The sequence below is a fragment of the Calidris pugnax genome, unplaced genomic scaffold, assembly GCF_001431845.1.
Source record: "Calidris pugnax isolate Ruff unplaced genomic scaffold, ASM143184v1 scaffold64, whole genome shotgun sequence".
Classification (NCBI taxonomy): Eukaryota; Metazoa; Chordata; class Aves; order Charadriiformes; family Scolopacidae; genus Calidris; species Calidris pugnax.
Window position 1 is genome coordinate 1,060,974 of NW_015090784.1, and position 24,325 is coordinate 1,085,298.

At 40.4% G+C, this 24,325-nt stretch overlaps 1 protein-coding gene across 1 annotated transcript in view; it reads right to left on the minus strand.

Moving 5' to 3' along the window:
* Window positions 1-16,755: 16,755 nt before the first annotated feature.
* MARCH5 (membrane associated ring-CH-type finger 5) overlaps window positions 16,756-24,325 on the minus strand; it is a 30,549-nt gene continuing 22,979 nt past the window's right edge. The window contains exons 6-9 of the mRNA XM_014965642.1: window positions 22,836-22,966; window positions 20,732-20,915; window positions 20,213-20,379; window positions 16,756-19,072 (exon numbers count right to left, since the gene is read on the minus strand). Coding sequence (XP_014821128.1) covers window positions 18,956-19,072; window positions 20,213-20,379; window positions 20,732-20,915; window positions 22,836-22,966 — 599 coding nt within the window. The 3' untranslated portion in view covers window positions 16,756-18,955. The remainder of the gene's footprint in view (window positions 19,073-20,212; window positions 20,380-20,731; window positions 20,916-22,835; window positions 22,967-24,325) is intronic.

Here is a 24,325-nt window from a genome sequence, read left to right on the forward strand (position 1 = left end):
TGTTTGGAGTTTTTAATTTGTTTCATTTTAATTTCTTGCATACTGGTCATGTTACATCTATCAGTCTGTGCATGTTGTTTGTTGTATGTCAGCTGTGATTTCCTGCTCTCCAGTGCCTGGCTGGGCAGGCTGGGGGAGGCACTGCACCCTGTGCCGTGTGTCCGCTCCTTTTGGTAGATCCGCCTCTGGTGCTTGCTGAGCGTGTGAAAACTTAGTAATACACAGCTAGAAATATTTGGACAAGACAGGAATTTAATTATGCAGCCTGAAACTGTAATTTCAGAGCATGGCTGCAGCCAGACAGGATTGTGCCCAATACAGCTTCACAGGGTTGCTTTTGAGAAGTTGCTTTCCCCAGTCACTTCCTTTGCTTTGTGCACACCGAAGGATGACGTTTGGAAAGGTCAGGAGTGAGTGTGTGTGGTGGTTAGAACAGCACATAGTGTCCGTTCTGACAGCACAAAGGTAACCGGCAGCGCTTCTGCGGCTCCGAGGGGCTCCCTGCAGTCACACCGGGCAGTTGGCAGCGCTGAGAGGGGCAGGTTTTGCCCTGGTGTTGGCGGGAGCACTTGGCATGCTCAGCTGAGAAATAAAGTGTCTGCAGCCCCCTGGAAACTTATTTGTCCCCAACATCAGGGCTTTATTTATCTGCTCCCAGTCACTAGGGATCGGTGTAAATCTTGACTCATTGGTATCTGTCTTTTGCAAAAATCAAGCTGTCCAGCTTTACTTAGACTGTTGCTGTTAGTCCAAATTTACTACTGTTGCTGTTAGCCATAAAAGAATGCTTGAGCTTATTCATAATATTGTTTAAGCTTGGATGTGATCAGCCCTTATTGACCATGTGTTCCACAGTGTAATCATAAATGTGGAGAAAGCATCATGCACCTTTTTAACTTCATTTATTATTTTCTAGCTCTTGTTTTAACACAAAGTCAGCCAAATTTTACCTTCTCTCTACCATTTAACTGGTTAGTATATTTCTGCTATGGGTCTGCCATAAATTGAAAAATCGTTACCTTCTACACTGTTCTTCATAAGTTTTTTTCCATATTTTTTCAGTAGCTGACCATTGACTGATAAGGTCATATACAGTGACACCTGGTCCTTCCCTTGAGCTGATCCCTAATTTGATAATCAAATCCAGCTCTGAATACTTTGTTTTCCACCCAGCACGTAATCTCATTGCTGGATGCTGCACAATGCAGGTATCTCTCTGCTGTTCTAAAGGAAGAAGGGATCAGACACTCGGGCACCTTTCTCACCTTGCATGTCACTTAAAAAGACACCTGGCCTTTGCAGATTCTGCTGAAAGGCTTTTATTTGAAACATTTCAGTCTCTACTTACCATGCGAAGAATTAACACATAGGTTACAGTACGTGCTGTTGGTGGACTACACCACTAATAGTATGTGAAATCTGAATTGCAGTTCAAGGGAGGAAGTCTGTGTAAGGCTAAAGGCCCAGCAGAATGGGAAATGTCACAGATAAACCAACTTACTTGAACTCAAGCATTGAAACAGAAGGTTGAAAATATTTGTGACTTCTGAAATTAATATTTCTAAGCCACCCAAGCCTGTTAACTAGAATTGCAGCATTGAAGGATGTAGACAACACACCACTGAGCGGTTGCTGCTGTTAACTTTTAGGACTCCCTCTTTAGTGCTGCAGCGCAAAATTCTGAATTAAATTCCTTGGTTGTGCGATGGCTGAGGGGAGATGCACAGCTCCAAGGGGACTTGAGGAAGTGACAAACGAGAGGCATCCAAGTTTGAGTCCTGCACCTTTCTGAGGGTTCCCCACCACTTGCTGTGTGTTAGAGGTGCTTCCTCCTGCTTCACCTTCCCCTTTCAGCTTCCCACTGCCCAGCCCCACTGTCAAGGAGGGGAGCAGGGACTTGTGGTACTTCTCTAGGGACTGCCAGAGACCAGAAAACTCTTCACTGGAGCAGCAGGCAGAGCTCAGGACCCCCTTCTGCCCCACCTCCTCCCGTACCCAGAACCGGGTGTCCCGTGGTACGCAGGAGCTCGTACAGACACGTATTCTGATGAGGAATGCTACAGAAGTGGAACAGGTTCAGCAGAAGGGAACGAGGAGGTCCCCAGCCTCCTGGGAAGTGGGAAAAACAGGCTCGAGAAAATTCTACTAGAGGATGGAAATTAAGGTGATTTATCTGGTAGCTGGTACTGACTGCTGAGCTGTGGCATAGAACAACATGGTTCTTACATGCGGTCTGTTGTAAGGGGTAAGCTGCTGTGGTGGAGAGAGAAGACAACTGCTGTGAGTCCCAGGGCAGTGCAGGAGGTCAATACCAGCGTCTTTTATACCTTTTACATGGCTGAGGCAGAGTCATTTCAGAGCATGTTCAAAAATTGAATTCTGCACTAGCGAGTGTAGAAAATGTGGGTGTATGCGCATCTTAGTGAAAGCTGAGATTGGGCTTTGAAGATTAAATTTTGGATCCCTTATAGTGGACAGAGGTCTTAAAAACTTGCTGAACAGTATTGAAGTGATAAGGCATTGTTGGAACTGGTTTAAAACACTAGAAGTATGTAAGCATTTCATACAATAGTGCTCAAAAATGGTTCACTTGGTATTTTTCTGACTTTCCAACTTGCTTTGGAATGAAATAAGTTTAGCGGCACAGGTTTCAACCCACGTGATGATTTGCACAGGCGTGTAAAAGTCAGGGAAGGTCACAACAGGTTAGTGCCCATCGCAGCTCTGAACTCTTTGTGAACTGATTCACAAATAATTTAAAAACAGGTGCTACTCAACTGCAGTAGGGATGAACCTGCTGTTGGATGCACAATATGATTTTATTACTGTGAATAATCTAATAAAAATGTACCTTATGCAGCCTTTTCCTGGAAGAAGCATATTGAAGAGTGGAGTAGCATGTAGGCTCTGTGTGACTTCAAGAATGCATATACAAAGAATGCTTGTATTTTCAATTTTCCACTTGAATTTAAATGTCAATAATCATTAGTTTAAGGATGTGACAAATGTGAAAACACAAAAGATTGTATTAAGCTTAATGTGTACAAAATGTAAGTGTGAGCTGAGGTGCTCGCCCACACTATGAGCCATTTAATAAAAATAATGTTGAAATGGAAGATAATGCATATAAGTTGAAAGCAACTAGTTGCATGCCATTTTGCACTTCTTGTCTGATAATCATCTCTATCTGTCACATCATTGTGTGTAAATTTTAAATTCCTGTGAAAAGGGGTCGTGTTATGTCTGTAAACTACCAATGCACAACTGTAGCACTGTATAGCTAATAATATGTATGAGGCTTTTTTAAATGATGAATTGAGTAAGTAAGAGTGAATACAAGACCTTATTTTCAGAACAACTTGCAGTGTCTGAACAGCGTAAGTTTCTCTTGCTTTGAAAGCAACAAAGGCAGCAGAATCTATCATTAATTTTATTAACTGTATTCTCTACTAAACATACACAAAAAAAGCAGTTGAGATAATTTGGAGATTAAACGCTAACTTAAGGTAAATCTTAAAATACTTAAGCTGGCTTGACAACTGGAGTAAGTGTGTTGCCCTGTAGTATGTTGGCAGCCCTAGTTAATAATATATGTACATCTTAAAATGGTTTTGGCATAAACTTTAACTAGTCATTTAAAATAATATTAAATAATGTTAGAATAGCTTAATAGGCCCAGAAGTCTTGTAACGTTCATGTTGTTTTCTTTAATTTGAGATCCAGATTTAGGGTCTTAGCCTTGTCTAGAATAAACAGAGTCCTATAACTTCATATCTTCTTGGAGTGAGCTTTAATTCATCGATGGTGTGACACAGATGCTGGAGGAGCTGCCTCGCTGTTCCCCGGGAGTCACTGCACACCATGCAAGCAAAAAGATAAATTAAAAGCCCAAGATAACGTACACCTACATTTGTAAAGTATGCATTCACAATGTAATTAATCCATCACTTTTTCTCAAGCGAAAGCAACTAATACACCTTCCAAAACTGTATGGAAAGATCTAATATATCTAGTTGTCCAGCAGTTCAGGAAGAGGTAATTGTTCAGAAAATGGGCTGCAACACAAAATCAAAACTACGTGTAGATTTATGCACATGATTAAAGATGACTATAAGGGGTAGCACAATCAATAAGCTTAAACTATTTTACTTACTCTGGTAATTTCTGTTTTGTTGGAGACGCTGAGGCGTCCTCACACGTGATCCCAGCCTCGTGCGTGGCACAGTTAGACTGGTATCGCTGGGGAGAGACTGCATGAGAATGGGCAGCAGAGACCAACAGCAGCTCTTTGGTATAAAAAGCTGAATTTGCAGTGTTTGTTCCTGGCTCTGAAAGCATGAATGGTGAGAGGTATCGGGAGAGGAGAGCGATGCCGTCCCCAGGGCTTTGGGCAAACGGTGCAGTTCTGTTGGGGAGCAGCAGCCACATCACACCTGGATCCGCGGTTCTTCCTTGGGTTCCGTTCCATATTAAATGTTAGTACGTCTTCATGCTCAGAAAGGAAGTTTAATTATATCTCCTCTTTTGCACTATTTGTGTTTGATTTCCAACCAGTTGCCTGTCCGGCCAGGTAATGGCTATGCACGTGTATTTTAAGTCACCCATGGCACCTAGTCCCTCATCTTTTTGAGTGTTTTATTTATGGTGATGAAAAAGACTGAAAGACCTGAGGTTTGGTTTTAATATTTTTTGGTCCCTTGTTGAGTCTTTAGAGCCAGCGCTTACCAGAATTTTTTTTGACCTGGAAAGTCAAGTAGAAGTGACTTAATTGATGGTAAACATTGAACTCTAGTGCATTTTTTGCAGTAATAAATTTAAGAGCAGGATTGTATGCTTAATTTGCAGAGGAATGTTCAGGTTCAGGATGCATAATCAATAATTACTTCCTACCCTTTGACCAGGTTGGGGTAAGGGAACACCAGGAAAGGAAGAATTGGGGTTGGTTTTGGTTGTTTTGTTTTTTTTTTTTTTTTGGGGTAAGGGAACACCAGGAAAGGAAGAATTGGGGTTGGTTTTGGTTGTTTTTTTTTTTTTTTTTTTTTTTGTTTGGCTGGTTGTGGTTGTCTTTTTTAGGTTTTGTTATCTCTTTTAAAGTTTAAAGAAAATTTGCTATGCAAGAAATCAAATGTGATAGCTTAATTTGTAGAAAGTGTCAAGTTTTTTAAACAGGTATATTTTCTTTTTTTTTTATATATAAAGTTTAATTTTCACTGCTTGGAAAACAGCACATACTTCAGACTAAAAATGTCAGCTTAAAAGAGTCACCATGAAAGTACCTTTCCCTTGCACTGTAATTAAAACTCTTCTTGGTGCTATACGCTACAGCCTTCACAGCAATGTGAGGAGTTGTGCATCTCCCCTTTACGCATGAAAACCAGTTACTTCATTCCCCTGAAATCCTCTTTGTATGATTCTATGGATAAAAACCCTGAGGAGAACCGAGACAATAAATCACTTGTAAATGGCAAAAATGGTCCAGATGTCTATTTTTTGTGTCTTTCCAAGCCGGGGTCGGCCTGGTGCTTCCTTCTCGCCTCAGCTCGCGCTGCCGCCCTCACAGGGAGGGGGCCCGGCGGCGGCACATCCCCCCCCCGACACCCCCACCCAGGACCCCCTCTGGGGCGGCGGGGGGAGCACAGCGCTGCCGCCGCCGGACCTGTAGCGACGATGCCGGAGGTGCCGTCGAGCTGAGGCGCCGTGAGGCGGTGAGAGGCGCCGGCTGGGCGTTGATGAGGGGAAATCGGCGAGGTGACAGAAAATGGCGGGCGGGGGTCGCCGCCTGCCCTGTTGCCGTGGGAGGCTGGGGGGAATACGTGGGGCAAGATGGCGGCGGCGGCCTGTGGCGGTACGTCTGCGGGCGATGGGGGACCAGCAGGTTCCGCTTTATCTCATTTTATCTCATTTATCTAATTTTATAGGGGTGGGGAGGTGCTCGTGAATTAACAGGGGGTTAATTTGCAGCACCAAGGGGAGCCGCACGGTTTTGCCGTGCATTAACCGTGTGACTGATGTGGTGCCCATTACTCTGAGGTAAAAAAACCACATATATCAGGTCTCAGGCGTCACGAGTGAGATTATCTAAATTAATCAGCACTGCAGATCCCTGGCCGCTGCCAAGTTCCCACCCAGCATTGAGAAGTATGGGAAGCATTGAGAAGGTCGTACTTGTGGTGTGCTTGGCGCCGTAACAACAGGCACCACAGGGAAAGTCGTGAAAACAGCAACAGTTTTGCTTTCAGAGCAAGTTTCAAAGAACGCGGCATGGAGGGGGCTGTGGAAAAGTGAACGGTCATGTCACAGACAGGTCCTTTCACAAAAGAGAGCAGAAGTAACGTGGCACAGGCTGCTGTGTTACTTAGCATTTGAATAATGGGGGCTCGGCAGTGAAGTGCTCGTAGCACAGTCTTGGGGGTGTAACTGCCAAGTGTTCAAACAAAAAGGGACGCTGCAGGGGAGGGGGGGCGGCTTTTGTTATGTGTTACCTCAGTGACACGGACACCCGTTATCTCCCGCGGCAGAGCCACGGGCTCTGTCACGTGCTGCTGTGCCAGCGGCGGGGCCGTGTGTGTCGCTGCGATAAGCCCACGTCGGTGGCATTTCCCGGTGCCGGAGAGCAGCGCCGGGGCTGAGGCGACGCGCTCTGCTCCAGACTCTGTGGCCTCCCGACCAGCCACTCCCCTTACCTCTGGAGCCGGGTCCTTCTCTCCTGGCCAGTCTCAGTCCTCATCTCCTCACCCATTGTCACCTGCCTCCTTCACCCTGTCTGTGATCCACAGAACCAAAAAGCCCTTCTGCAGCTCCTGGGCTGTGTGTTACAGGTTAGTGCCCACAATCTCTTGCCCATATTTCTCAATGACTGCTCAGTCCCCAACCTCGTTTTCCTCTATCCACTACACCTGTTGCTGAACCCACATTTTATTTTATGCCTTTGAGTAGGATAGGCTAAGCACCTCAACCACCAGTTATCTGAAGTCCTCCCTGCCACCTAATTTTCAATTCCCCGCTTAAAACTTTGAGACTGTCAGAGACCTTCCACAATTTCCCATTAAGTGACCAAACTATCACAGAAGGAATTTTCCATAGTTACTCACTGCGGGTCACATATAATTGTGTTTAAAGTTTGATAAGGTTCTTAGCAATTGAAAACATGGCCTTATTAAAGGAGATACCACGCGACGTGGTAGTGGTGGCAGCCTTTCTGTGTCAGGTGGGAGTGGAGGAGGAGGAAACATTTCCTTGCAGAGCTCTGTAACTTAAGGCTTGCTTACCCTTGAGCAGAAAGGATCTTGCGTATTAGTCTTCCAAAAGTTTGTACTAATAGTCTTCTCTTGTCTCCAGACTTTCTAGTCTGTGGGAAACTCTGTACATATACGTATGTGCAGGCACATGAGTGCTGGGGAAAGAATAGCAGTATGAGCCTTCATGACAGAGCAGAAGCTGCTTTGGCAGTGTGAGAAACGGGCTGAGTTTTGCTTCAGCTATTTGATATATTTTTTGTTAGTGTGTCTGTATTGATGGAGGAGGCTCGGTGATAGTGGAGTCTTATCCATTGTGCCCAGCTAATCCTTAGAAATGCCCTGGGGCTGTCCGGGGATCCTGAAAGTTATCTAGGTGAAGAGAGCCAGGCTGATGGCAGACTGATAAGTGGACAAAGGACTGTGAACGCTGACTAAAGATTGTGAAGACTGATCAGTGGATGAAGGTCATCTAGAGGGTGACTGATGAAGATGAGGATACGACCACCAGATGAAGTAAGCAACCACTAGGGTGCTTGTAACTACTAACACTGGACAGTAGATGATAGCAAAGACTGTGAAATAACGTGTAGCGTAATCAACTAATCAAAGGTGTGCTTAGGATAATGATTTTGTAAAGTAGGTGTGTGTGCCTTGTAAGGTAAAAAGGTGTAAACTAGATCTGTAATAGGTCAGGCGGTCGGGAAGAAGGTGAGCTCCAACTTCTCAGCCAATGAGAAGAGAGACAGTAACTCAGGCGGCTGGGGTAAGGGTATAAAATATCTCAAAGCTAAAAGATTGGTGTGCCTCTTCTTTGAGATGCACCTGATTTAGCGCTGTTTCGTACAATAAATTTTTTACACCTTTGCTTCGGTGACTTTGTTCTCTTGAAAATTCGAAGTGTGAGCCGGTGTTTCTCACAGCAGCAGTAGGTAACTCTCATTAACCACATACTTTGCACAGGGAATGAAGAATGGAATTGCACAGCAATACAGAAATTGTCTGCCTCTTTGCTATGCAGCAGGAGCTCCCTTTTTATCCGAGTCAGGCTTACCACAGGGTATAAGCATCCCTGGGCTGCACCTGGCTGTAGTGGATCGCTAATACATCTGCTTGGAAGAGATGCGCTGTTTGCACATTGAAAGGATAAACTGCTTATCCTGTTTTCTGCAATTCTGTCACAGAGAGCAAAAGCTCACCTAACTGGTTTAATTTAAGGGAAAATACAAGGCAATGTGGTTGAAGGAGATGGAAAAGGGAAAAGAGACTCTGAATCAGCTGATTTTGTATTTAAAGGCTTTATTTTGCTTGCTCTCTCTAAAAATATTTTTTTTCTGGTTTGGAGAAATAAGATATAAATGATACTCTGCCAAGAAGAGCATACATTCTGACAAATGAATAAATTGTTCTCTTCAGAGCTGTAAGCTTGGAAAGAACATTGCAGAGATAATGTGTGTTCTTGGCTTGAGAGAAGTCCAGTCTATTAGAAATATACCCCCCCTGAAGACTGATCTGAACTTTTGAGCTTCGAATTTAATAATTGCTCTGTTGAAATATTTTGAATTATTTAATTTCCCATTCACCAAAATTAAATAACATTGCAGTTGATTATTTAAAGTGTTGTTGAATTAATTCTGAAATTTTGTTAAATTCCGTTTTGTCTCTCCTTTGTCAGTTTTTTATTTCAAAGACCTCAGGAATGCGGAAGGTGTTATCACCCCAATATAGGGAGATGAGTCAGAGATTTGTCAGCTTGAGCGGCCTTGGACCTACTGATGCTTACTGTCCCCTGTGATGGAAGGCTGAAGTGATGTTGCATATTACAGAGCGGGACTCAGAAAGCTGAAGCTCCCTCACTGGCCTCCATTCTTTTGACCCTCGCACTCCTCTGCCTGGCGCACACATGCCCCAAGCAGGGGGTGCTGCCACCCCCACCCCTCCAGCAGGACCCACCACCTGAGTTCAAGTGCAGCATTTTTGGTCAAAGCTGGTTTAAATACTAATGGCTCAGACCGCAGGCAGTATGAACGTCAATGATCTGCCTCGTGTCCAAACTGCGATCCAGACATGCTCCCCACATTAAAAGAAGAAAGGCCTGCAGCCGTGACTTAGAGGAAATATGATTGGAAAGGAAATTACACCCTTGGTGATGTTAGATCTGTCAAAGCCTTTTAGGATGAAGCACGTTGGTCTGTAACATTTCAAATTTCAGCTGAAGGCAGCTTTCTCCCTTGTCTATATCCTGTAACTTAATTTTGTGTAATTCCTCCAACTTTATTTTTCTCTGGCATAATTCATAGCAAGCTATTTATGGGACTAGAATAACTGTCAGCTTGGAGAAGGGACACAGTTCCTCCTGTACACAATGCGGGTTAGAAGGCTGTTAGAAGGTTCCTGGTCCAAAATGGATAGCAGTATACTTGGACATGAAAGGCCATCCCCTATTGTAATGAACAGTGTAAGTTTAATTTCAGGATTCTGTATTCTGTTGCTGGTTTAGGTATGCCATGTTTTATACTAACATCATCAATACATTAAGCATGATCTTTTTTACTTGGACTTTACTTGGACTACTATGACTAATGTTCTAGTTGATGATTATTTTTAGATTATGAAAGTTATTGCTGTTGTATAAATCCCCCATAGACACTGGTTTTCATTTAAAAGGGCAAGTGCATTTGTTTTGTTACTACACTCCTGTCTGCACTTCACTGCTTTGGAGCAAAATTTATTTATATTTCAGACAAATGGTTCTTACATATTTTTATATATCCTTTTATATGCTGTTGATTAACTTGAAACATCTTTTGATGAGAGAGCAAATCAACAGGCTAAACAGTAATTATCATCTCCCACAAATCACCTGTCCCTGATAGAATAAGGCATATTTACATTTTATTCATTACATTTATTACACTAGTCTTTGGTGGCAACCACTTCATGATAAAACAGAATGCTGGTTTTACGAGGTACAATCCAAAGATAAGATGTCATCTAGGTGCTAGGGCTTCAAGAGTACAATATGAAAGTTTTCATCAAAAAGGAAAGTGAATTTATATTTTGGGCTTAGGAAAAAAGGTGAAGGCTGGAACTGAAAACAATTACAAACCTCTACCGCAAAAACCAGTGCATGCGCAGCACCTTGATACTTGCAGGCAGATTAAAAAAAATCTCAGCTCAACAGCAGGTGCCCAGGAGAGGGAAAAAAACAATTTTCCCCTAGGATTCAGTCCTCAGACTAACCACCACCTGCTGTTTTTTGAGAGAGGAGTTATCCCTGGAACACTGCATTTGCATTGTGTCTGCTAACATCAAGGCTTAGCACAGGACAAAAACATCATGAATTTAGCAGAAGTACCAATTCAGATAAGTACAGGCTCAGCTGTTGCTAAATTGGCAATTATAACTAGATAGTCTCTGCTCCCCTGCCATTGTCATTGTCCTCGCTGGAAGTTTTGTCTCAGTTCAGCGAGTGCTCTTGTTTTGTAAGCTCTCATTTGTCTTCTGCTTGACAGTTTACAGTGATTTTTGTTTAGCTGTACTGATGAACTGCTGTCAATGGAAAAAGCTCCAACCACCAGAGGCATATGAGGATTAGCCAAAACCTACAATTCCTACACAGTTGGAAAATGGGGAGATTAACTATAAGAGGCCTGAACTTGAATATGAGATCAGACCATCTCATCTGCTCAAATATTGCATGTGTTCAGGATGGCAAATCCATATCCAAGTATCATTATCTCTGACCTTTAAAAGTAACTTCTCAGCACAACCCTAACTACTCTGGCAGGAGCAGCAGAATCAGGAAAAAGAAAATTAAGTGCAGGCAAGTCTTAGCATTTTACCTGCTAGGAGTCTAGATCTGCCTTCAGATAATGCGGAATTTTGGAATTCCAGCACCTGCTCTAGGCTTACATTGTAACCACAGCTCTGATAAGGGGGGGATGATTTTTTTCTATACGTGATAGGAAATCTGTATCTTTTTTCTGCCAAGCAGTCGGTATGCTTCCAAAATACTGCCACAATGCTCTCATTTGTAACTTTTGTTATTCTGCAGACTCATAGGCTAACCCGGTCTCTGCAGCTGTTGCACTGTGGTCTGGCTGCATTTTGGTGTCAGAGCCTTGTAAAGTGTACCAGTAGAGACAGAGGATTTTTAAATAAAAATATCGTACCTGCTGAGTAAAAAATGCATGAAGCTTTTTCAGTAGAGCAGATTAGTCTCAGCCTCATGCTTAGATGGAGCTAGTTAACAGCTAACTGGGCTATCTGCATTGAGGAGGTGCAGTCACCTGCAGTGATGGCAGAGGGCACCCAGTGCCCTTCATGCTTGTGACTCTGCAGCAGGACTCGTGGCCTCTGTCCTGGAGAATGGGACCTGGCTTCCCTCCTCTATGCTGCCAGCCTGGCGCCAGTGCAAAGTAGTGACTTTTGACTTTCAGATCAGCCCAAAGTGCTGGAGTTGCCCAGTGCCCTAGGTGCAGGTCTGCAGTCAGCTGGCACCATTTCAGGCCTGCAGGTCCCCATTTTGTATGTATCATTAAATAACAGTAAAGGAAGGAGGGTCTCAGCCCAGATTTGAGCTTTCTCCCAGCAGTTCTTACACCAGTCCCGCTGCCTGGATGAGCTGGTAGCAACAGGCTATGTGTGGTGTAAACTCATCAGATGTTTCCTTTTTCAATGCTAATATATTTTAAAGGACAAAATGAACTATATGCACTACTCAAGACATAGCACCAAGTTCACCTGTTAATAGTACTAGAGTTTAACTTCATTATACACTCTCCCCATCCTTCTGTTTCCTTACCTATTGGACAGGGAATATGAAGTATTGTTACGGCATTTTGAGTGTGATCCTGCTCAGTTCCACAAATCAATTAGTAAAGAGAGAAACTTGACTTTCAAAAAAGGGTTGTTACAGAAAAAAAGATATTTTGAGGCCACCTAATTACATCTCAAAAATGCAATAATAAGGAAAGAATCTGCTTTGGGAATACAGGAAATGTTAGGAAGCAAAAATACACCACTCACTTTTGGAGTCTGTTTGCTATGTGCTATATAATTGCGGTGCATATTTGATTTATCCTAATTACATTTTAGTATTTTTATTTGCTTTCTGACCAGAGCAGAACTGCCACATTCTGAATTCACCTTGTTTATGCCTTTTGCGCCTTTCCTGTGGTGTGCAACATCACAAGCTTTGTTCTTTTTTAAAACAATAGAACCAAAACAAAACTAAAAACCACCATCCAAGCTGCGCATCATGGTTAGTGTACAAATACTCAAGTTTCTCTTGCTCCTGTTCATACGTATGCAAACTTTAACATCATAAGAACATATTTTAAGTTCAAGAAAAGGATTAATAGGCTTCCCAGATGATGATTACACAGGCACCAAAAGGGATGAATTCAAATCTTATGCACTGCTTTTTAGAATACTTTATTCATCTTTGAAACAAGATGGGAAAAGAAGCCTAGTTACAAGTAAGGTGGTATGTAGCTTCAACACATGGCACAATTCTGTGTCTGGGACAGGAGGCAGGGGTTGGTAACGTGGGAAGGTCAGTTGCATTGCATGGTATTTAATTTATGCTAAGTGGAAAGCACTTTCATTTTTATAGTACCTTGAAATTTAACAACTCTCTGGGGAGGAGAACCCTGCAGTTAAAAGATACTGCTGCTTTTTCATAAAAAAAAACACTGACAGAACAAAAAAACATTGCTTTGCATTTACAAGGTACCAAAGAATTTAAGAAAAAAACTAAAAGCTTTATTTAATGAAGCTGAGCGAATTATGCTTGTAGGTTAACAACAATTTTTTATGCCCTTCTCAGCAGTCAAAAGAATTGCTATTGTGTTGGTTATAAAAAATCCTGTAGCCATTCATAGCTTGGTACTGAAGGAATTTAGTCCAAGTCTCAGTTTTAGAATGTCAAAATGGCATTTTTTTTTCTATCTCTACAAGTAAGTTTTTATACCTTCAATCCCCCCCTCTCCAAAAGGCTTTCATCATATAAGTTGTGTTCTATAAAGCTTCTGCAACGCTTCTCATCCAGAGGGAGTTACTATAACATTATGCACGTTTAACCAACATCTGTTTTAAGATTAAAAAAAAAATAAATCCCTGAAGCTGAAGTGCAAATATACTGGAGAAGCAGGACTTTCCTCCTGCACTGTGGTCTGCTGCTTGAAGCAGAGTAATGCAAGCAGCTCATGGAAGAGTAATATTGCAAACAGTCACTAGTAACAAATTCAGAATTACCCACAGGGTCTTTAACCTAGCACTATGCAAGGGAAGTAAAGTGGTGGAGAGTTTCTGCTGTCAGCTTAGTCAAACACTTCTGAACCAGCTATCATCTTGCTGCAGAAAAAACAAAAACCACTCTTGGTTTTCATCAAAATAAAACCACTTTTGATTCTGTATGATCTTATGTATTATATCTTCTGTGCATAAGAAGCACCTGGAAAAGTGGTAGGGGGAGGCTTTCCCAGAAGTAGTGAGTAGAGGATTAGCAGCTTGTCATGATTCATGGTAGAGAAATGACAATTACTCACAACATAGACTTCAGACATACAGTGTTCCTTTATCAGCCGCCTTTAGCTGAGTTGTAGTAAGCATGGAGGAGCAATTGAAAAATACAAAACCACCCAACACATCGAGCTGCACATGGTGTATCACAGTGGTCTGAAGCTAGAAATAAGTTGCATAATTTATTTTTTTTTTTTAAACAAGCCTAGTAGCTTCTATGGAGGCCACTGCTTTTGCATGGCTTAGTCACCGAGGATTAGATGAGGTGCCTGCAAGATGTGTTTGACATGCACTTCTAAGCTGCTTAGTTGAGGCAGTTCCAAGTCATGTCTGCGATTTGCTCTTAGTGGTTCTGGAATGGAATTTTTCTACTGAACTACTACCACTACAACCAAAAATAACTGCTTTATGCTCACAATATTCAGAGGTGCAAAAGCAATTAAATATCCAGAGCATGTCAATAACTAACTGGCAAGAATGGACAAAGCGGCTACAGCTCTTCAAACCTTCTTCAGGTCCTTCTTCTAATGCAGATCATTCATTCCTGTTTACAGAACAGATTTCTTTTTTCACTCGCAGTAACATCCACTTTGCACGTGTCTTCTCACTGCTGCCTTTCTGGAGAGTGAGCTGTATCACCCAAGGTCTTGAATAAGGCCTTGAAATGAACCAATAAAGCCTAGCATGGACAGAAACACTGGGCAGACTTTGACACAAATACTTCTAATTTTACAGCTCATTCCAATAGAGCAACCTGCTAAACAGCAAAGAAGAAAGAGGTCTTGTAGGTCTCAGTGCCTACAAGAATTGAACCAGCTCATTAATGAACACTGGCTTCTGATTTCCTCTGGTTATGCTGGAATTTACTGAAACAGATTAAAGTCAGAATCTTTCCCCCAAATTACAGCAAGTGTAAGAGAGTAGCCGGATAAGATGTGCCTGTTAGTCAGCAGGGTTAGAAGATGGTAGTTCAGGTACTGAGCATCTGTGAGAATAAGGATTATGTAAAAACTCTAAACAGAGTTTTTCCAATATATTGCTATTTACATGTACTTATCTATAGCTAAGAAAACTTTTGGTACAGTTTGGTTTTTTTTAATTTCTCCATACACACACAAATATACTGGAATTAAAACTTGAAAATTCAGGACAAAGGCTAGTTTCCATACATGGTTCCTCTCCAAGGCTAATGCAGTAGTTAACTGTCAGCCTCTTGGAGGTTTCTTTCAATCTGACAGGTGCCATCCCAATCAAGTAGCCACATGTCCCGATCTTTTGAGACAAAATAAGAGGAAAATTAAAGCGATAACACATGCCAAAACAGAATCAGTTCCATTTTAAATCACCCTTCAAAATTTATTCTCAAACTGCAGAAGAACTAATGAATACCCAACTACTGTTTGGGTTTGGATAGTAAGTTCTGTTTCACACTACGTAGAACAGAGAAGTGACTTTGCAAGGGTGCAAAGAAAGGGGCCTGTTAGTGAGAGGACAGCTGCTAAGACTATTTTTCAGAATTTCCTAGCTTTTACCTAGGATCCTATCTCATGCTTTCCTCTATCAAGCCCCACCCCAGCAAATCTAAAAAAACCCCAAAAGCAAAAGACCTCCTAAAACAAACAGCAAAAAAACAAATACAAAACAAAACCAACAACCAAAACCTCATCAACACAAGTTTCAGCAGCAGCTACCTATGAGAAAAGAATTCAAAACTAGACTTGGTACTGAAACTGGCCTTTGTACTTTAAAACTGGAAACAGGAATTGTTAGCACAGCATTTCTTATGAGAACAGATAACATGACTGTACTCAGTGATGCATTAAACAAATTTGATCTTAGTTCTTCAAAAAAGAAAACCAGAATAGGAAGTGGCACAGATAGAGAACATTAAATACAGGGTTCCAAAAGCAAGATTACTGGTGCAACAGTAAATGGATCCATGACCTTTGTAATTGTACTTCTCTCAGCTCTCTCCATCAGTAAAAACTACAATGCAGAGACACATACTTGTCTGTGACTAAAAACTTTTCTAAAAAGCACCTAGTAAAAAGCTGCTCCAAACAACCCTTGAACACCTCCTCCATAAACTTGGCCAAGTTCCACAGTGTGTATTTAAAAAAGGGGAATTCTCACAGCTGCCATGACAAACATTATGCAGCTGAAATTCTAGTAAAAATAGCGTCATCAATTAAAATAGATAATTCTGACTGAAGTCACAATAGCTAAGCATATCTTTTCTTACAAGCACAGAACTACTCTAAATGCTGAGAGGCATGAAACAGCTACATGGCTGGATCCTCCTCTGATAACCAAGGAGACAGCTAACCTTTGAGACACAACTCCAGATGAGGAAGGAATCAATATACTTCAAACCAGGCAACTCAAGCAAAGTGTTACAAAGAAAAGCTTTTGCAGGGAAAAGAACCACCATTCAAACAAAAAAATAGTGAAAAATATAGTAGCGCTCCATTTAAATCTAAGAGTTTAGGATAGGAGGGGAGAGAGGAGAAGCATCTCCTGTATATTTACATAGTCATGGCTTATATGACTTGTGCCTTGATGTAATGGAAGGCTAAGAGAAAGCAAGTTACAGATAAGAAAGTACACTAAGATACACTAGATAAAATTTCATATTCCTTGTTCTGAAAGTAATGGGACAAAAGTTAGCCATTAGTGAAAAAAATACTTCCTACAGCCAGTATTACCTTTCTCAATGAAGAGGGATCGGTGTATTCCCCAAATAACTGCTGCATGCCAGCACAACCCAGAACCCCAGCCCCAGTTCTGTATTCCCAGGAGTTGTTTGTGTTGCAACAATTCTTTTGCTTTAAGTGTTTGAGATATGCATTCCTCTACATCATTTATTGATGACTAGAGAGGAAAGGAAAAAAGCAAATGTAAATTTAAAGTCTTATAGTAATTCTTTCTTCACCCCAAGGTATTTCTTTAGGCTGTCAACTTAAAATTGATTATATAAATCCTTAAATATGCATTGAAACAAAACATTTTTAATTCAGAAGTTTTGCTACAGGCTTTTGTTCAACTGACAAAGTAGACTAGGGAGTGTAAAAAATATTTATTCAACCTAATTCAATGTAACTATAATTTTCAATACTTAAAAACAAGATTTACAACACAGTCATGACCTTCTGCCACTCAGGTGAAATAATTTTATAATCCATACAGTGTTTTTATAATTGTATTTTTACAATAGCTTTAACTTCCAGAAGAGACAATGAGCTTTCCCATAGAACAAGTTTCAAACCCACTAATTTTCATCATTCAATTCTTCATGAAACTTTAAAAAACAGTAATAAATCAGTTGGAAATATATACAGAGAAGACCACTGAAAAGCTGTTTTCTCGAAATGAGGAATTCTGTAAGAAATACATATTATATCATTTCCAGACTATCTTACAGAAAGCAACTGTCAGAGGTTGCTGCTGTATTTAGAGTTTTATATAAAAGTGAGCCAACTAACACAAATATAATCAGCAGACTTACAAGATTATAATAATTCTTCAGTTACAGCAAGAACCTCAGAAGTATTTGATATTGATTGAATGTATAATTTTCAATACCTGTATAGTTTTTGAATACTAGTTGGCCATTATATACACTTTTGTACAGTTCTAAAATATTACATCTCAGTAATTAAGATAAACATACTATAGAAAAGGTACCATATTTTGAATTTCTCTAACATACTATTGCAGTCAAATATGAAGTCCCTTCTGCATTTACTTAATTTCTGGTAAAAAGAAATATTCACTTAGGAACACTTTCACTAAAAGATTTTTTTTTTTTTTTAAACCTTTTTCCATGCATTTGACATACTCATATGAATAAAGAAAAAACCCCAACTTTGAGAAAAAACAAATAAATTTTTGTTTTAAAAAAAAAAACCCTTCAAGTACTAAATCTAGATTAGGTCTGGTATGAATATTAAATGGCCATATTATGTTTGTCAAAATTCAACTTCATAAAACAGTTAATTTCGGTTGAAATTAAGTTTACAAATGCATCAGATATCTGAAGTGCTAATGTCTCCCTCAGCTGGCTACTTTGCACATACTGTAACAGTAAAGCTTACTGTATAAATAAACTATCACACATTTAAGATTCGTTACAGGACTGAGCCGAGTTGCGGTGGGAGTGTCTGGCTCCAGTGGGGTCCCCCAAGCTTGGTGTCCCCCCTCCAGCCAGCTCCTCACCGCAGCCGTGTGGGCAGCGGGGAGCCCGGACCTGGCACAGAGCTACCTGCCTGGGCCTCGAGAAGGGTGCCCCAATTGGTCAGTTCAAAGGTGGCTTTAGTGTCCAGTGCTGTTTTCTCACACTGCTACTGCTTTTTCTACTTGTATGGATATTTACATAATCAAAAGGAACATGAAAACTAAACAAGTGCTCTAATACTTAACCATAAGCAACTGAAATTTACTTCCCCCCCATGTAAGTATTTTACATGAAGGGAAAAAATGCTATCCAGCACCAGCCACAAAACAGTAAGAGAGCCATGAGAAAATAACACCAGGCACTGCAGGAGATACACCAGGACAGTAAAAATTACCAGTAATACAATAGTTGCCTGGAAGCCATGCTAATTCCAAGATCTAGTACAAAGGCAGCTAAAGCTGACACAGAAGTCCTGTAGTGATCTACTTTCTGCTTTCTCTGACCAGTCATCTGTTTACACTCCCTGTTTGATACCAATGAAAACTAAGGAAATCCTTATTGACTGATGTCCCACGACTACTTCTTCTTGGTAATGACTCACATTTCTAAAAAAAAAATCCCTTCATTGTATGAAATGCTGAACTGGATGATAGCAGGGGTATGAAAACACATATAGAAAAGGCATTTGGATATAGCCTACATCAATTTAAAATGTTCTTGTTCTGTAGTCGATGCCTTTTTTTTTTTTCCATTCAGCATATTGGCTCAAAGGAAATAATTCAGAAGCCTGTTGCCCAACAGAAATACCCCAAAATAATGAAAGTCAAGTCACATTCTTAGGTTCAGTGGTCGCTGAAAGGATTTACCCTGCCACAAGACAGTGCTTTATTGTATTTAAGGAAAAAAAACCAGGAGCAGCAACTTATCAACAATTCTCCACTAGTGTTCAATAATGATGGAACCAATACAACATGGAAACCTGTTTGGTGAGATTGTATGGCATCTGGAGATCACAGCCTTATGCTCCTTCTTGCTCAGGATAATTTAAAATTTTGCGGTGAGCTTGGCGCAAATATTGCTGCTGTTTGAAGTAAACCTTAAAAGCTCCTTTTATAGCGACAAAAGCAATTCCACCCTGAAATAAAAAGATATTTTGAAAATCTGCAGTGTTAGATCATTGCAAATTTTCTTTTCAAAAATTCCTGGTCAAAGACGACTTATTTTCCATCATACAGCATTTTCTTTTGAAATTTAACTGATTAGGACAATTCCCAGTGAGTAGTTCACAGTTTCTGTCACACTATTACAGAGGTTAATGTTACTTAAAGAGATTACATACTGGATCTATAAGACCTTTTGAAAGCTTTTATTTGCTTGGAAGTCTGACTTCTAAAAAAAATAAATTTAAAAAATCAAAATACATTCCATTTAAAGAACAAAGTAAAATACAGATACGTATCGTCTATCCTCCCTTCTCTTAATATTATACTGTACAGGCACAAGGAATAATATTAATGACCATTCTATAATCAGACTGTGAAAAAGGGCACTTGCCAAAGCGTGGAGTGATACAAAAATCTCTTTTTGTAAAACAAACTTTTCCCCCAGAAAATTTTACAGTATATTTATCTCAAGTCTTCCAAATAAGAAGAGACGTTAAGAAAGCCTTTTGTCTGCACAAACAGTTGTAATTTCACTGTTTCTTCCATATGGAATTGGAAACGGGCTGAAGTGACAGTCAGACGGCATCAAACTCAGTGTGCTGCTGTCAGGTTACTGACAAAGGAAGAGAGATTTTCTCCTGTCCTTGTCCTTCCTCCTCACTTCATCTTCTAGGGAGAGTTATTTTTCTCTCCTTATTAAAGTAAGTAACAGGGATTCTCTCAAAGAATTATTAAACAGAAGCTAATATGAAAGTGTTGATAATGTAAACCCCAGTCCTCCCTTGCAGAGATCGTTCTTAGAAGATGCTGATTCCTCATCTTCATTATCACCATTAATTACTGCTAAGATCTGCCTAGTACAGTACCAGATACAAGTTACAGCCTAGTCTGGAATTGAGATTAGTTTCAGTCATAAGGACAAACTTTCTCACAGGTGATGACTGTTCTCTGCCAAGATAGGAAACCTTAAAAAAAGCTCTCCCCTTAATCAAATGCCACTCTTAAACTCTGTATCAATTTATGTTCCTTTTTACTTTTCCTCCCTCCCCTCACAACACGCTTCATATTCCCATATTATAATTGCTTATGAAACAAACAATACTAAATCTTACCAAGATTGTCCTTTGTAAATTTGAGTTAACACTGCTGAACATCAGCTTGCCCACTATGGTGGCAATAGTAGGGAAAACTAGAGCTCCACAGAGAATACGTGTGGCAGAGACATGATCTGCCAGAGGGTTGGCCTCTGCTGGAATACGAGGAACAGGACATCCAATGCCTGAAGGAAAGAACAGATTTACAGAGCCACCACCTCAAACGGAATACAGTGCCCACCCCCACTCCACTACAAACTTACAGTCCAGTTTCTGTACTCATTCTTACTTTCAAATAAGACACGTGATTTTTAGTAGCTTGTTTTGTTACTAAGGCCTTAATTGAAACTGTGCTTCTCTTCCTCTTGCCCCATCTTTCCCACCAGGTACTATACAAACATAATTTAAATAGACTGAACATAAAACAGAGGAAGGGGTCACCCTTTACTTAAGAATGGCAAAAACTACGCACCTATTCCCATCCCCTAAAGGCACAAATTCAACGTTTGTATTTCCTTTTAAATTTAATCACTTTACCTGGAAATATGCTGTTCAAAATTTGTAGCTTATTAGAGTATTTGCGCCACAGCCTGAGCACATAGTCCTCCCAACGAATCATCTTGCCCAGTATTAGCATGACCGGGATAGTGGGAAGTCCAATCAAAAGAAATAAAGGGTCAGCTCTCTCCATGACGTCAAGACCTTCTTTGTGACCCACAACCTGGTGAACATGTATATAGTTGACAAACATAAAGACCACAACTGTGCAAAGAATACAACTTACAAAAATTCTAGTTTGCTTGGGGCTGCCCACACATTTTAAGTTCAAGGAAGAAAAGGAGAACAGGAAGAAAAAGAGAACAATACTGTTTTACCTAACATACCCTGTCTTCCCTTTGCATCGTGGTTTCTTGGTTGTAATGCAGATGAACTGCCAGCCCTAGTTTGCAAGTCACTAATCTTGAAGAGAGGTATAACACAATTTGTTACCATCTCTAGAGAAGTTTCATGTGCTTCTGTGTAAGTAAAAACCTAAACATCTGAAACATCACAATAGCATGCTTTCCAAAATGCACAGAAGGATTTACAGTTTTAGAATAATTAATGTTACATTCAGAAATTTCTTAGGTACTACTCTCTAAAAGATAAATTGACAGCAAGTATCTCTGTTATTTAGGAACACCTTATGGAACAGAGATCACAGTATTAAAAAGTACTGCTTCTCTAGACAATACAGGAAGAGGTACGTTGGTATGTGCTTTCTACTGGCACATAAAAAAATACCATCAAACTTTGCAGCTTATAAAACATACATAATAAAACTGCAACAGAGGAGTGCCTTATGTTTTCCTAAAAAAAAGTACATACTTTTTATTTTAAATAAGTAACTCTAAGTCTCTAGCAGGGCTGAGGACAAAAAAAAAGAAATTGAAGTAGTATATCCTCCAGAGTTTTCTCAGTTTAAGAATTACTAAATGCTAGAAACTTCTTGAAGTGCTTCCAGACAGATCAGGCTCTTTCATGACTTTTCCCATAAGAATCCAAGAAAACTAAACACACTAAAATAATTATCATTACATTTGTCAGGCACTGGATTTCCTGATGTGTTTTCATCGACTTGTTATTTTCCCCCAAATATGCAAAAAGCTGTCAGGTCTTCGATAGTGCAACAGTTAGAATTAGGTGGTAAGAACACGCAACAATAGCGAAATTTAAAAAAAAAAAAAACAACCCCAAAACCCCAACCAAACCCCAGTACTTCTGGAACAGAAGCAGGACAGAAGAAGTTTGGGTAATGTACTACAGCACCTTCAAACTGTGCTTTTTAGCCTTGCTTTGAAACCCATTCCATTTTATTCTTCCATAACAGGAAGTTATGTTACATACCACGGGGGTCTAAAAATAGCCATAACCAATACTGTTGCTACCAAAAGATTATTCCTTCAAAAAATATTTAGCATTTGTCCTCCAGCTTCTTCACTATCTTCCACCCAAATAATGATGTCTGACGCTATCCTGTTTCTCCTTATAGTCCTTGTCCATCAAAAACGAGCCCCAGTGTCTTGTCTCTTTACTTCAGATTACCATTTCTCTCCACTTTCAGTAACCCCGTATGATTTGTTACCGACTTAGCTACCATTAGTGTCACAATGTCAATTCCGTATTTATTTTTCTTCATCTGAAGTTTAACCTTTAAAAATACCTTTTGTGCTTCTCTCTGGCCCTTCAACTGAAGGAAAGGAGTCTGAAACGCATCAGGAAACAAGTTGTATTAAACCTAGCAAATCTGGGGTCACAGAAGGGGTGGAACAGTTTTCCCCCAATCCTAGTTTAATCTCCTCCATTATAAGCAAAAATAAATTATTCTCTTACTCAGCATGTCATCCATATGATCAAAAAGCATTAAATCAGAGGAAAATGGCTAATTCTTCATACCCGAGATTTGACCAACTGTTTAAACTAATGTTTAGACAGATGCTCATTTCAAAAGCAGAACAACTACAGAAAAGAGCATTTATTTTTCCTTGCTTTAGCCAGCAGCTAAAGCATGTTCTAAGCCCAGGAAAAAGGAATCTTAATTAATTAGACTTTCTTTCAAAGCGCTGCTTTGAGAGCTGGTGCGAAGAGGCAACATGTGTACCTGCATCACAGTCACAGCTCCATACGTGACAGCTGTCCAGTAGATAGAGCCCACCATTATTCCAGCTGCAGCAAAGGGACATGCCTTTGAAATCAGGCGATCTGCAAGATCCAAAACGTAAACAACTGGACCTATGATAAAGGAAAAGTAAGGTTTCAAGATATATACATATATAAGCATACTGAAGAAAGCTCTCAGTATCTATCACAGACAAGAAAGTATGAACTTGGCAAAATACAAGTCTGACATCCCACATGTGCTGTTTAAACAAGAATATATAATTAAAAAGCTACTAAGCTAAACTTGTCACTTATTTCTACCTACCATTTCATTCACCACCACATCTTTCTGAGAGATTAATATACTGGTTAGAGCACTGACTAATTTACCCACTGAAGCTGACTAGCTTCCTTTGTGTTGAATCAGAATTTTTCTGTTGTAGAAGCCATTTTAGGCTTAGTGGCTTTTTTGTTAAGATATTTTAGTTTTCAAAAGGAAGAAACGCAAATTAGTTGTAATGTACTTCACGTGTGTATCTTTGACAGCTTCACCTCAGAATTCTGTCACTGAACTATCCTGCTCTGAAGTAAAAAGGAGCACAGTCAATATGAAAGATTCCTTCCACTGTAAGATGCTGCATATTTTTAGAGGATCACCTCTCAAATATTGGAGGGAAAAAACCCAACCTATTCAGGTTATTTAGTGCCATTGACAACAATGCCTACAAGTATCTCAAGGGCGGGCTGAGGGAGGAGGGAACCAGACTCTTTTCAGTAGTTGCCAGTGAGAGGACAAGGGGCAATGGGCACAAGTTGGAACATAAAGGGCTCCACTTGAATATGAGGAAGAACTTTTTCACGGTGAGGGTGACGGAGCCCTGGAAGAGGCTGCCCAGGGAGGGTGTGGAGTCCCCTTCTTTGGAGATTTTCAAGACCCGCCTGGATGCTCCTGAGTGATGTGCTCTGACAAGCTCTGGGTGGTCCTGCTTTAGCAGGGGAGTTGGACTAGATGATCTCTATCTCTCCCTTCCAACTCTAAAAATTCAGTGAAATTCAGTGAAATGCATGGATAGAGTTTCATTGCTCTATGGACAACGGCACTTTCCAGACTTACACAGAGCAAGACAATACTCTGCACACTGCATCTTTCTTTGAGACTGCAAAAGCACCAGAAAGCAAGCGCCCGAACCTGAAGTCTGAAATGTATGTATGGAAGAGAAAAACGTCATCACCATGGTCCGATTCCACATTACATTAATATTTGTCAACATATTCTAGATACAGACTGCCCTCCTGCAGCTCACACACATGAATAGTTCTTGTTGGCTCCCTCCTACTTTTTCCTACCAAAATTGGTGAAAATATTAAAGTTATTCTCAAAACGAGCCTATAGGCATTCTTCAAGTAACTAACCTAATGTCTGTCATCACAGTTTACCCACTCTGGCCTATAATTCTTTCACTACTTCCTAATCTTTGGTATCTTTAAAAT